General features: G+C 40.1%; 1 protein-coding gene across 22 annotated transcripts in view; it reads left to right on the top strand.

Annotated features, from left to right (window-relative positions):
• The window catches only part of NRXN1 (neurexin 1), a 740,438-nt gene that overhangs the window by 26,895 nt on the left and 698,436 nt on the right, over positions 1–15,107 (top strand). For 4 of the 22 annotated variants that reach the window (XM_059835668.1, XM_059835678.1, XM_059835666.1 and 1 more), the window contains exon 2: positions 3,518–3,527. The exons of the other annotated variants lie outside the window; for them this stretch is intronic. In XM_059835668.1, coding sequence (XP_059691651.1) covers positions 3,518–3,527 — 10 coding nt within the window. The remainder of the gene's footprint in view (positions 1–3,517; positions 3,528–15,107) is intronic. 22 annotated transcript variants of the gene reach the window in all.

Here is a 15,107-nt window from a genome sequence, read left to right as displayed (position 1 = left end):
AAAAGCCTTTACATTTTTCCCTTGAAGTTAAGTTGAAGTATCAGCTCCAGTTGCAGAACATTGGAGAGAAGATCCTTTAAAACATAGTATATTACTGAACATGTTCTTCTGCCAATGTCATATGCAAGGTATTTGCACTTCTTGTGGTATTTATGTGGAGGTCTTTTTCTGGAGCTAGACATAGTATCAAGGTGAATGAAGTGACCTGTCTCTCCCAAAGATTATGATTTTTCAATGGGCAGGCAGCAACAGATAGGATGGCATTTGTACAAACTGCAAAGCCCTAGCTCTAGTCCTCATAGTCCTTACAGATGATTTCACAGTAATGCGTTTATTCCCTATTTCGCTGTAGTCATAATACAAGGAAAAAAAAAAGGACAAAACAACAGAATTCATCAGAGTCAGAAGCCTCTGGTATAAGTTTATGTTGAAAATAATTTACCTATGTTTTAGCCTTATGCAATAAGTATGTTTAAGCCAGTGTCTTTATAAATTAATGTCAGGACATTTTAGTTATCACTTGTGTTGATGCAAAAACTCCATGAGGGACGCTGCATAGGTCCTGTTAACTATTGAATAGTGATTTCCTTAGGCATTTGTGATTTGCACTGAAAGACAAGATTTGAATGAAACATACGGAAACATGTGTCACATTTTCACATGTAATCACTAACATTTCAAAATCAATTGACCCAAAATGGATCTTTATGCCTATAATTTTCTGATTTATATCATATATGTTAGCCAAATCATGGCCACATAATTTTTAAATGAAATATATGAATGCTTCTGGCAAGTAAAAAGGTAACCTTCTCCTCATGAAGCTATCAGAAAGTAGAAAAGAAACTTGCTTTCCCTTCTTCAGAACATGTAGACTGACATTAAGCTATTACATGGCTGCCTTGTTTCAGCTGACTTACTTAAAAGGGGGCTATAGTGCCCAAATGGCTTGGGCCTCGACAGCCTCTGGGAGTCAGCAGGTATTAAAGAAATGAGAACCTTATTGACCATTTCACACATAAGCCTGGAGCTCTAAGTTATATTACCTAACAATGACATAACCGTTAGTATATCTTTACATTCATTAGTTTTTCTGACCGCTTTGGGACTATCTCTTACTCACCTGCAAAGGAGAATCGGTTATCTCCAGCTTTTAAAAGCATTGCATACGCAGGTTTTCATTTTGAATTTATGTGGTAGAGCTAAAGAGACACTCAGAGATATCTACAGTATCTGAATGAGTTAGTAGTTAGGAAAAGCTGACAACTTGTTATGTTAGAAACATATGTCATTTTTTAAGATTATTTTTTATAGCCACATTGGCTCAGACTCTAACAATTTGTCTTTCATAACATTTTTTAACTGAAGGACTTGAGACAGAAATATCCCTAAAAAGGACATATCACACACTCAATCCCTTTTTCTTGAAATTAGTAGGGAATTGTTTCTGTCATAACAGAACATTTAGTGAGCTAAACCTTGTTTAGACAAATAGCTGAAAGATGCCAAAGTAGTAAAAGGAGTACAGTGAATCAGCACTGCTATTGTTATGCTACAGAAATACTAATCCATGGCCTCGATATCAGCATGTCTTGAATGAATGTGCCACTTAAGAAAATAACAATGTGTTAGGGCTCTGCTGGAAGATTTGATATTTAATTGTGTTTGCTGATCAAAAAGCATAAACAACATAACAATAAACATGTGAAATCTCTGTATTCTAATGATAATGGTTAGCTTTAGCTCTGTCTAGACCTGCTAAATGCTGCTGAGCGAATTACTGAATACAATGATGAGAAGTGACAAGCATTCTGTTCTCAATATCCATTTTCTGGATGCCAGCAGAAGTTGTATAACCAATAAAGGAAAAAGTGCATAGGCATATGCTCACACCTATCAATAGTAAATTATAACTTTGACAGCCCAGGAGTGTTAGGAGTTGAGGGGCAAGTGGCTACAGTGTGTTAACAAAGAGGAAGGCAGACAAAATGGCTTTTTCTTTTTAATGTGGCTTCTAATTTCAATGCTTCCTTTTTATTACTGATGATATCCTTTGAAAACTGAACAAAATAATGAATTAGTTATGTAGAGATTAGGGATGTCGTTCTCATGGAGAACTGTTTTATGGGAAAAGAAATTCAATGCCAGACATCTGGAAGGCAAAAAAAATGTTCACTTATTTTTGTCAGTGATGTTAAATGGCAACCAAAGAAAAGAAGAGAATAGCTCCACTATACACATGAAAATTCCATATCCTCCTTCATTTTGAACATAAGCATATTTGTGTTTATCTTATTTCATCATAGTTTCATATTGTATGTGGAAAAAAAGGCATAATGATGCAAATGTGACTGAGAACAAAAATGGGAGAAGGACAGAATGAATTTAAGAACACAGCGGAAATATGCAAAAAAGTAATACAGGGAAGGGGAAAAAAAGGAGTTGCATATGCCTAGAGAGCAAGAGTATGAAAGGAGAAGTGTAAGATGATGAAAGGAGAAGTGTAAGATGATGAAAGAAAAGGTATGGACTTGGATGCAACAGAAGCTACAAAGAAGAATGGAACAGAAGAGTACTAATACAAAAACATGTAAAATAGGGAAAGTAATAAATAACATTACAAATAACGGACAAGATTCTCACCTGGATAAAAAGATCTAGCTCCATTAATTTCCATTTCAGCTATACTTAGTGACAGCCTGGTCTACACTAGCAATTTCCCTGTGGTAATTAAAACAAAACATTGACTTGAAGTAGATATAGTTGAGCTTTTTGCATCTCTGCAGTATCTAGGATGGGCCTGGCTTAGTGTTATACGTCTTCCCACAAGGCGCATTGATATTATCCTTAAATTAAAGTAGTCCCACAAGCCTGTGCTTCCACAAGCACAGATTTCCCTAGGAAGCAGCATGCTTAGCAACACTGGTATCCACGGCAGTATCTACCGTGTACGAGGCTAAATGTGGAAGCTCTTTCCCCTTTCACAGCTTTTTATGTCACTACAATCCTGCCGCCTACCACCAGCTCCTGCTCTCCTTCACAAGCTGAAGTTGGACCACGTATAGACGCACAGGCGACCTGGTCTGATGACTGTGCTTTCCCGCTGCCCGTGTTGCTGCTTCGGGATCATGAGGCCAGCTTCGGGGAAGGAAATGGTTTGGTGACAGGCACAGAGGCCACTGCCACTGTCCCAAACTGAAGTTCGCAGGCACCGACTGGCAAGATCACGTTATACCCTGAACATGGGTTAACCTGGGTGCAGTGCTTTCAAAGGTGAAGCCCTGTGCCGGAAAACTGTGCATCATCTTTACCAGGAACAACAGTGGTGTGTCGGGGATGAACTGCACCCTGTGTGCCTGCAGAGCGGAGGTGTAATGTCCAGGTGTAATTCAGCTAGCTCTCTGCCAGACTGCGATCGACTGAAGCCTGCTGTGCATTGCAGAGCCTCTCTGGGAGCATGGGAGAGCCTTTTCAGCCGGGCAGCGACCCTGAGGGCTGGATGCTGCAGCCGCTGTAGCATCCGAGAGGTCTCCGGCATCTGCAGCCAGCGCTTCCTGGCCGCGGAGGCTGGACGTGCACCCAGCTGTGGGCTGTCTGGGTAGTACTTCAGTAGAAGACAAAACAATTTAACTACTTCATACAAAGATAAAGTGTTTCTCTCTCGGTCCTGTTTCTCTTCCATCGGGGTGGTCACTGGCTCCTTCCCCCTTGGCTACGGCTTTTGACGACGACTCCTCCTCGCCCCTGTCTATCCCCTCATCCCCCAAAGCCTCTGTTTTCGGGTTGCCGTCCCGTCCATCCCACTTCAGCTGTCTCCCCGTGTTCCCAGGACTCTGTTTGGGCTCCTGCTGCCTCTCCCCCGCCCCCAGCAGCGGTCTAGCTCTGCCCCGCGGAGCCTCCGGCCCTTGCTGAAGGGAGCATCCCTTTCCTTCCCAGGCCTCTGCCCTCCGCCCTGGCTTGCAGGCAGGATGCTTTCCCCTCTGCCACTCCTCCAGAGCCAGCCTCTGCCTTCAGCTCCTTCCCTGGCCTCTGCTCCGCCTCAGCAGCTGGCGCCTTCCCCTCACGCCGCAGCTTTGGCTTCGGCCGCCCTCCCCCTCCTGCCCGGCCTCTGCAGGCCGCCCTCATCCCCCTCCCCAGAGCCCCGGCCTGTGCCGTGTGCCTGGAGCCGCGTTTCCCAGCCCTCAGCAGCTCTTCCCGGGCACCTGCCCCCGCGCCGCTGGCAGCCCTCTTCCCCCCTCTCCCGGGCCGCAGCAGCTGTTCCTCCCTCCCTCAGGCCCGGCCTCGCGGGGGGGCCCTTCCTGCCATGCGGGCCTTGCCCCCCCCCGGCCCGAGGCCTTGTTCCTTCAGCCCTCAGCAGCCGCCTCCCCTCACACCGGGCCTCTGCCCCCCGCTTCAGGCCCCTCTCCCTGCCTTTCCCTTCTCCCTGCCTTTCCCTTCTCCTTGCCTTTCCCTTCTCCCAGCAAGCACGGGTGCTCTCAGCCGGGCCGCCGGGGCTGGGAAATGGTGTGGGAACGGGTCGCCGGAATCCCTCACGTCACGCTTCATTACTGTGACAGCACATCACAGCGGTGACAAGCGAGTGGTCAGGGTGGCCGCCAGAAACAACTGCAAGTAGGGGGACAGCGTGGGCAGAAACGCTGTTAAAGAGGAGACCAGCCTGACCCGTAGGAAAATCTGTAATGCGCAGTGGCCGCACAGCCCTCCGGATTAGTAAGAGCGGAGGCACCATGCCCATACAGTGAAAAGAGCAGCCAGAACAGCTGTGGAGTAAGCCATGGTTCGCTGCAATTGCTCCTCAGCAGGCAGGCCGTTCTCATGGTAGATAAATGGAAAACTGGCAACCATAAATTGCTGTTCCAGTTCTGGGCAGGAAGGAGGTCTGCGGCGGCCGCCTGTGCCATTTTGATGCCAGCGCTGGCAGGGCCTGCGGCGTGCGGAGGGGAATGGGCTGTGTGTGCACAGGTGTGAATGCTGCAGTGGGCTTTAATTTTCTGCCTCACAGTGAGCAAACTGCTCATTACTGGCCTGGAGACTGGATTATGAGAGAGTTGCCATGCAGAAGAGACTTCCAGCAGCTCCCACCAACAAGAAGATGACATTTAAATATAACAGCAGTCTCCTTTTCTGACCCACTTGTTCACCTAGTGAGCCATGTCATGTTATCGCACAAAAAAGGATGTCACGGCCAGGATGCTGGTTGGGGTACAGGACTGGTGCCTCAGTGCTCAGGGATGTCCTCCTGCCGAGCCATCAGAGAGGACCCCCGACGATGGCAGCAGCCTCACACAGCTGCTGTCCTTCTCCCTCTGCCGCCCCGGGCACACCCTGGGATGGAGGAACCAGGAGTTCGCCCTGGCTGGCAGGTCAGTCGGGTCCTCACTTCCAAAAGTGACATCAAAACCCACGTAAGGGAGTCTGGACTGGTCTGGTAGTTAATGTCTCGGGCCTTCAGAAACTCCACCTTCATTTTTCTAAACTTGAAGGAGCACCACTCCATTTTCCTCTCGCGCCTAGCAGCAGCGAGTCACCTGGACGCCTCTTGGTACTGCCTCAGGGCAGTCCGTCTGCTAGTAAAGCCCCAGCCTCTTCCCTCCACAGCCAGATAGGTACAGATGATTTATTTTGGAGCCACAGGTCAGACTGCCTTAGAAATGTTGCTGGGAAGAGAGGTACCTATTTTGAGTTTAAAGAAAAAAAGAAAATCAAGATAGACGAGGAAAAGAAATTAATAGCAATAAGAATGAAGGACCAGGACTGGACCCAGACCAGGACCAGGTGTAGATCGCAAAGGGGAGGAAGGTGAGTAAGGATGAGGCACCCTGAAGGCCAGGAAGAGCTCAGATATTTGTTGTGGGTCAGTTTGGAAGCGTAAGCAGCAGTGGTAAGGTAGTTTCAATAATCATCTTTTTGAAGAACATTACCTGAGGGGTTTTTAGAGTGTTGCTGAGCAATTTTGTGGGGCATAAGCATTAAGTTCTCTCTGTCTGTAGGTTCAGCTTCCCGCTTTCCAATGATGTGGGACGTGAATTAGGGAGAAGCTTCTGCTTCAGCTTCATCCAGAAGCAAAACAAGTTTCTCACACCATGATGCATTCAAGACCTAAACCAGCACATAATAAATGGTTATGAGTGGGGGACTCCCTGCAAATACTCAAGCTCGTTCTGATTTAAAATGCTAATTTAGGTGTCTGTGGTGTGTGATTTAAGTCAGTGAAAGATCTGATCTTATCTCTAAAAGGAATGAAAGTAGTTGAAATCCATGTTAGAGCATTCAACCGTTTTTTCTATAATTAGCTGTATTTGGGGGGGGGTATTGTGGTTTGTGTTTTTTTCTTTCTGTGTGCATCTGCCTTTCATTAATTACTTCATAGCTTCATTATCTGCTACTAGATGTACCCTGTAGGTGAGCAAAAAAGCCCTGCACTCGTATGCAGACCCATGTTTGTCACTCTGAAAAGCAATATCCTTCAGAGAATGCATCTGATTCTGCTGCAATGCAGTGAGTGACTGGCTGGGGTTAAAAGCCTTGCGCACAATTCCTGCTGGCTGGTCATTAATCTCCAGGAAAAGCCCCATGTCTTAATTGCTATTGTATAATTAGTAACCTCTTCCATCTAACCAGTGTTAAGCTGAAACAGTAATGTGCCAAGTCACCATCATTCTCTCTAAATGAGGATCTGGAAGTACTGCTCTAAACAGTGTGTGACAGTGAAATTTTTTTTTTTTAAAAATACTCCTTTGAAAAATACTGAGACCAGCACCGTCAGTGTTATATGGCCAACTCTGAAAACCCACAGAGCTGCCACAGATCACTGCAGCCTAAATGGCTAAGCAACCTAGTCCCCAAAATTGCAAATGTAAAGATGAGCTAAGTCTGTCAGGCTTCTTATATAACATATGTTGTAAAGGAGCCCAAAATACCAGTCAGTGACTATCTCTTGATTTAGAGAATATGGAGCTGAAACTTAAGAGAAGAAAGACTTTCTTCTAATACAGCTATGGACCTCAGGGCAGCCAAATATAACTAAGCTTGAAGAAACTGATGTATTTTCCTCAGTATCTATGGGCTAAATATTCGAATGTTTGATATTGGATTAATTGATAGCTCAGTATCAATGGTAAATTGATTTAAGTTTCCCTGTGGTGTTTTGCATCTCTGTCTGGAAGAGGTTTCTGTCCTGAAGAAAATATAGATATACTCTGTAAAACCAAAATTGAGATATAGAAACTTTGACATATTTGATTTTGATAACAACAAATTGTTGTCTATCAGTAACTTTCAAGAATCATATTCTAGTAAATCTAAAATATTATGCAAAACTTCATATAAATTAAAAATAAAGCAAAAACCAAATTTAAATGAAGACAAATAGTGTTTTTAAAATACCTTTGTTTTTACAGGAATTCTCCTTTGGGTGAAACTGCACTTCCTGAGAAGAAAATTCTTCTCAACATTTTTTTCCCCCAAAATAATTAGCATTCAGCTAGTCAGGTTCTTGTCTTCAATATGATTGTGAAAAAACCAAAAAAACCCCAAACTGATAGAGCTAGCTGTCAGTGAATGTGGTTTTTTTTTTTCCTCTCTAACACAGCTGTAATTGGTGAAACAAAATAAATGCAACAGAGATGAGCATCTGTTTTGCTTTAAGACAGTCTTTTTCCTGGTGTATTTTTCCAGGATTTATGCTGGCACAGATGACTATAGGATCAGGCTGAAAGATCCTGTGTGTGATTTTGTGTAGTGCTGAATATCAAGTTGAAGACTGCTGTTCAAGAAAGAATTCATCTGAAGTTCGTTCTTTTCCTGCTTTTTGTTTGTGTTATATGGTTGAAGTGATAGAGGATTTCAAAAAATAAAACAAATCTTCTCAACTGCCTCTCTTTCTGAGAAGAGCCTGACAAATTCAGATGAATCAGCAAGCGATATTTAAATAGTTCCTCATTTTATTCAACAGGAATGTCATATGGCATATGTTATGCACCACCAGTTAGTGGATTTTCATAAATGTTTGTGTTCAAAATAGAGAGGTCAGAAGCTGTGCCGCCCTCAGTGCACTGTTAGAAACTTTTTTTTTAGTTATTTCATTTTTTACTTATTAAATCCTCTAGACAGAGGCATCTGAATCTTTAGCACTCAGTAATAATTCAAACATAATTCACCTTTACTTTCGTGCTTTGCAGAAGCTTCTTGGAGCTTAACAGAGATTTTCCCTATTCTCACAGTCATTTCCAGTATTCCATGGTATCCTTTTTTTGAGTTTTGCTTGTTCTCTATGGCCTGAAAAAAGTTACAATTTTGAACATTTTTTAAGTTCACTAACTAGTTCCACCGAGCATAATAAAGCCCTGATCTCTGTGGAAACTTTAGCTGCTGTTTTAAAGTAATTAAAGTAATTATAAGGATGAGAGAGGACTCTCGTAATTTCTACACTTGCTTTCCCCCATACTTATCTCCTTGAGAAACAGATTTGATGAGTAACACTGATACAAGTCCCAGGACAGCAAACAAATACTATATCAGAGAGAAAATACAATCTGTCTTTAAGCTCGAGAAGTGTTTTATTAATGTTGTTCCCATCATTTTAAATGACCCAAAAGTACTAATGGAAAACCAATGAGAAAAGAAGAGGCATTACAAAAAGAAAACAAGAGAGTGAAAAGGAAGGCTCCAGGTGCTGGTTCTTTCTGATGAAATTCCTTGGAATTCTTTAACAGTTACACTGTATTGCTTTAATTGCTCTTAGTAATTTCAAATGAGCCTTAACATCTGTTATGTAATAATTTCGGCAGTGCAAATACGATGTAGGTATGCATACAAAATCAAAATTCAGGCTTCTGGGTTACAGCCATGTTATGGAGATTCATGTTACCATGGGAGTATTTTACTTCTACCAGCAAATTCAGATGGTTTAGAATAATTTTAGAAATTTCTTTACACATTATTAAAAAAAGGACAGAAAATGTGGGAAATCAGAAATGTGGAAAAAAGTTTTTATAAGTAAAAAGTACGTTATTTTGAAAATCTTAATCCCTTGTATCTGTAATGATTTTTTTTAACTTACTACTCTTCTCTTGCTAAAAAGCTAGTTCTGCAATTAAACAAGTTTGCATTGAGACTAAAGGTCACCTTTTTAATCAACTGAGCTTTTCAAATTACTTAAGGCGGTAATTCTCAGACTATGTCCACAGCAAACTCTTCCAGGTGATAAAGGGATATTTCTATTTGATTCTGCTACTGTGGTAAAACACTTGGTCAGATTCCAAATACTATAATTAAAAAATGCATTTCCAGATATTCCTCCATTAAACCAATAATCTTTCTTCATCTGTTGCAGCTGTTTCATATCTTCCTATCTTTTTCAAAGTTTTTATACATGATCTTTTACGCGATGAGTAACATTTAGGTGGTAACCAGATTTTTGAACTATTACGAGAAATATAATAAAGAAAAGAGACTTGAACCTCATAATTTTCAGAAAGGGCATTTATAGTCATATTCTTTTTCCTTAGAGACGTTTATTTAGTTAGAAATAGTCTTGAATACGGCTGCTTATTTCACCTTTGAGACCGAAAACTGCTATGATTGCTTCATATCTAACCTACTCATTTAAATCAATGTATTTAAAGAGGTGAAAACCACTAGCGGATGAGGGAAGAAGGGTTGAGAAAAAAGTGGCTGTGGATGAGAGCCTTAAGCAATAAGTTACTTGTGGAAGGGAAAAAGTAATTGATCATTTGCACCTATCTGCTTAGCAAGTTTCCACTTTGCCTTCTGGGTTTCTCCCTCCTCTATTCTGCTGAGTGTTATTTGTGGATAAATTTTGGATTAAGGAGATGTAAATGGTTGGTGTAGAAAAGAATTGGCTGTGTGGAGGAAAGCAAAGAATCTCTTGCAGAGATAATAAAAAAGTAAACCGTTATAATTTGAGAAAACAATAATTGGCAAACAGGCTAGTGTTTAGTAGCACTGTTCTCAACTAGATCCCTTCAGAAATGTTTTACTGCAAAGATTCTGAAAAAGGCTGAAGAGCTGCATGGTCCAGGGCTGCACTCCTTATCTCTGGAAAGGAAATCTGTCAAATCCCAGAGAGGAGAGTTTCACAGATCACTGCCCATCAAGAACCAGGAGGACAAAGGGGTGAAGTACTTGTATTCTCCAAAGTGTAGACCTTTTACCAAGAGCGCTAGTAGGCACCTGTTTTTGCTAAATTATCAATATTCGTGATGATAACCAAAGTTACAGATAGTCATCAGAGGAGCAAACATGCAAGAAGACAGGTCTAAAGAGAGCAGTTTAGAGAAGCTCGAGCGCTTAATGACATTTAGTATTCTTTGATGTACCATTTTCTTGCTATCCATTTTCCTCTGTTACCCGGAAAATAGAAGAGGCCTGGAATTCACCACACAAATCATCATAATGTACTTAATTTGATTCATTCCTGTATACATTTATATTATGTCCAGAGTAATCCTTGTTATTTTAGAACATTAATATTCTTCCAAGAAATCTGCCCCATCATAGTGAGTGACTGGCTGGGGTTAATGGCCCTTGGCACAGCTCCTCCTAGTTGGTCATTCATCTGCAGGAAGTGCCCTGTGCCTTAATTGTTATTGCTTAATTAGCAATCTCTTCTATCAAAACAAGTGACATACGACCTGAAATAACAATGTACACAGCAACAGTCATTTTCTCCGAGCGTTTGAGCTACGCCACAGGCAGATTCTATGCAAGTAAAACAAGGCATGGGAAGTACATATCTATTCAAATAACGTGAGATGTGACACTCAAATAACGTTCTGCAGATATGATCATTAATGAATGTCTTTTCTTAGATTTCTGGGATGTCACTAGTTTAAATCAGTGACTGCCCTGATGCCTAAAATTTTATGTGAGAAAGGCTGTGTTTACCTTATTCCTCATACAATTTAGTGTTCCATGTTTCTAATCGATATTGCCGTTATATTTTCAGTCTGTCAGTGGTTAGCCGTGGTTTTAATCACTGCAGGATATGTATAAATTCAGACGCACAAAACCAGAGCACATTCCTACATGGAATATAAACTCGCATTTTTGCTTAGAGCCTGGGTCATGAGAATCTGTTCTCTGCACTCTTGGCCGTTAACTTCTCCTCTCTGTGCTTTGTTTCCTTTCCCCATCCTTTGTCTACTTACAAATTGCATATTGTGATTGTAACCCCTTATAACAAAAATTAATTCTTTCTAAGTGCATGCACAGTACTTAGCCCACATAGGAATTTTGCACACTCCTGGAATATTGTGTAGAGATGCGACGCAGCACAGCATCAAAGGAACTTTTAGACTTTGAGAGTAGACTTTTGTCTTTGCAATTGACTTTATAAAGAAAAGATAAATGCTTTACTTGTTGAAGGTAGAATATAAATATTAATGGTCTGTTAATATATCAATTTACATCTAAAATTTTATATTGCTTGCTAGTAAAATCTCACCTCATCTGATACTTTTCCATGTGAAAGAGTAGTGAACATTATACAAGTAAAATCTCGACTGTTTTCTTTTTCGGTTTTGTTTTTTGGTTAAACACATTCATATTAAGTGTTCATCATCGGCATAATTCAAACTCTGTTGAAGTCAGTGGAAGTAGGTCCAATGACTTACTTAAAAGGGCTCAGGTTCGTGGAAATTATTTTGTAAATATAATAGTTATGGACTCTGTTATCAAAAAGAAAATTAGATTACTTGGGTTACAAGCTGGATAAACTCCCTAAATGTGGATGGTTCAGCATATGTAGAGTTTGAGTCCTGTTTCAGTAACAATTTTTCACACATTTTTTTGAATCATCAAATGGCAGCCCAGCTGTTCTTCTTTGCTCTGTAATACCACTGCAAGTCCGACTATCCTAATCTACACACGCTATTGCCAATGCCCATCTGCTTGTAATGCTGAAGAGTAGCTGAAAAAAATGGGGAAAGAACAAATAGAAATCTTAATAAGCTCATTTTAGCTGCGCTACTGGATTTTGTGAGCTTCCATGAATTTTAAATACAAAGAGATGTTACACATTTGTCCAGTTTTACTACAACATGGTAGTAACAGAAAAATTGTGTAACCTAAAGTGGAAGCTCGTGTTGTCCTAAGCATGTACTGAGCCATTTAGTAGCTGTGCATAATTTATTTTAATTCAAACTGTGGACAAGATTTTCAGCTAATTTGAACTAGTGGACTTCTGTTGCTGATTTGCCTTCAAAATCTGTTTTGCATTGACTCATCTATTTATTTACACGTAAAAAAAAGTTCAGTTTCCTTTAACTAAAGAACTGTCTATCAAAACCACTGAGTCTAAATGTTACCAAAAACATCTGAGCCTGTTCTTTGGAAGTCCACATAAAACGTCTGCTAACTTAAAAAAAGAGCTAGCAAGACCAAATTTACCTCGTAGCTGAGGATGTACATAGCTAGTTTTGGGCCAAACCAAGAAGCATTAGAGAAAGTTGTAAATGAATAAAACCCTGTAGAATTTATAGGAGAATATATGCAGCAAAAATGCATTCATAATTTACCGTACTCTATGAATGCCATGGGAGCAATTGTTTCCTTTAAGTACTTGGCAAACACTGCTAGTATCTGTTCAAAAAAGTAATTTTCCACTCAGAGAACAACTTCTTGTAAGCACTCATGGAAAGAACAGCCAGCAATACAATGCCTTCTCTGCAATTCTCCCTGGCTACATTCACATAGTCACGGCAGAAGCTTTAAATGCAGAAGAAATGAACAGCTGGTATCAAATCCACTATTAAATGCGGAAAGGTCATCTTCTCATGAGAGCAGAAGTTCATGGTTATTACGTAGTTGTGTTGTTAGTTTTCTGGTTTGCGTCTCTAAGCAAAACCCTTTTGCAGATGAGGCAAAGCTCTACAGTCTTCTTAAAATGAGATAAATTTGCAACCTTTAAAGAGATTCACATGATAGACAAAATCACCTATTCTTTAATCTCTGTGTGAACTGCAGTGCTGTCTTTTCTGTAACTAAATAAATTGTACTTTATGGACTGGACAAGCCTTGTTAGTTAAGTAGGTCAGCTGGCTTCAGTGCCAAAACCTGCAGGATTTCGAGTGTTCTAAAGAAAATGAATACATGATCCATAAGATAGTTAAGTGATACACACGCGCATATATATGCACCTAATTAGCCAGTAACATGGACCCACTTAGTAAGTAAGGGAATATAGATGCAGCTGAACGACTAGGTAATAGTTTACTCAACCATGCCTGCAAGTATGGAGTATTGTCTCCTATTCATGTAGTTTCAGCTTGCTGCTTGTCTGTGCGATGCATTGATGAGAATCTTCTTTCTCTTCTAGAAAGCACTAAATTTTCAGTATACTACTGTTAGATCCTTTTTACTGCTAGATTCTGTTAGGTTTCAAAAATTTAAATTCACATCACAGAATGTAAATGTCATTAAAATTTTGATTCCAAATTCTTAGTATTGGAATTGCAATAAAATTTAGATGTCACCTTGATGCTGTCTTGGATTTGGGTTTGTAGAAGCAAAAAGTAAAAGATTATTCTAACAGCATTTCTCTTAAACGTGAATTTGGTATTTACCTTACATCTCCATGTTTACAATATATCTAAAGTTCAGTGAAAGGGGATTTAAGAAGTTCTGCATGATTTTGCAGAGCAGTTGACACTTTTTCATCAGAGCATAGATACTTTTCTCTCTCAAGAAGCAAAAAATGCAAGATTCTACATATTTTTTGGTATTTTACAATATATTGTGTAAATGAATTGATAGAAATGGGCTTGTTGTCATAACAAACAGAAAAATTGCCCACATCCAGGTGTCCTATATCTACAGCTGGGTTTTTTTGTAGTCAGAAATGTATATAGCTCTCACTTTTACACTTACTACCAGATAGGCTAGGGCTCAGGGGAGCAAAAACTATTGGAGAGCTGTGTTCAGTTACCAGTATCAACTCATTATAAATAAGTAAATACTTGTACATGCATAGAATGTAGCTGATCAATACAATTCTTCATCAATACTTTTGTCTGTAGCTACACAGCTTACATTTTGCAGAAAGATGGTTTAAAATTCAAGTTTAGTTGTGATTACCTTTTTTTTTTTGCCGAACAAAATGACACAGAGCAATTGTGCATTTCTGATCAGACGACCATTCTTTATGTGTCCAGCCTTCAGGAAGAATATTAAGGATGAATGTTGTATTTTCTGCTCCGCGTTTGTTGCTTCTTTCAGATCAACCTCATCTCTCAAACAGCTCAGCTTCATGCAAAGCATCTGTTAGTTATACCCTTTCACTTCATCAGTGTTTTGATACTTCTTGAAGTTTTAAGAACTTCTGCAATTTAGTCTGCTTTTTAGGAAACCATCTATTTTGAATGGTACTGGAAAGTAGAGGCATTTTTTTATTTGTAGTTTTTAAATTCTACTTGTTTCGAAGCAAAATTTTGTACTAGGGCAACCCACTGTAGTTGTTACATAGATTTGGGAAAAGAAGTATTTTCCTGTCTAAGAATGTTTGCTATAATCTGGGAAAGTAGCATTAACAATACGAAAGTTCTTGTCCGAAAGATCTTAAAGGACGTGTGGCTATAATGTGGGGGGAAGAACTGAGATAGAAATATTTTTTTGTATTTTTCTACAAACCAAATTTATTCTCCGGGATGCAAAGAGAAAAAGAAAAGCATGGGATAAAACCATGTCTTAAGCTCAGAAACACAAAAGATGGAAATGGCACAAGCCTTTTGCCATCCATTGGTTAACTTTTTGAAAAGTGGCTCAGAAGAGCGTAGGCATGCATTTTGCTGCCTTATGCAGATGAATTGTCAAAATGCTCTGTGCCAGTTTAATTAGAGATCTAACAAATCTTTCTACAGACACATGCACAAGACATTCTTTACAACGCTTTTTAGAAAATGCGTAACTGATATTTAAAGATTAAGTAATTATTTACTGTTTTTATAAGTACTTCTAGAATATCAAGTAAAAACATTTAAAATCATTATTTTTAAAAGCGTTTTCATCAGTGGGACTTTATTTTCAAAGATGACAGCTGGACCAGACTAATTCCTTGTATACCAGATACAGTGGTGACTAATCCTGTA

This window comes from Gavia stellata, chromosome 2 (genome assembly GCF_030936135.1).
Source record: "Gavia stellata isolate bGavSte3 chromosome 2, bGavSte3.hap2, whole genome shotgun sequence".
NCBI lineage: Eukaryota > Metazoa > Chordata > Aves > Gaviiformes > Gaviidae > Gavia > Gavia stellata.
Note: the sequence above shows the minus strand (reverse complement) of the source record. Positions and strands in the feature narration are given on the sequence as shown.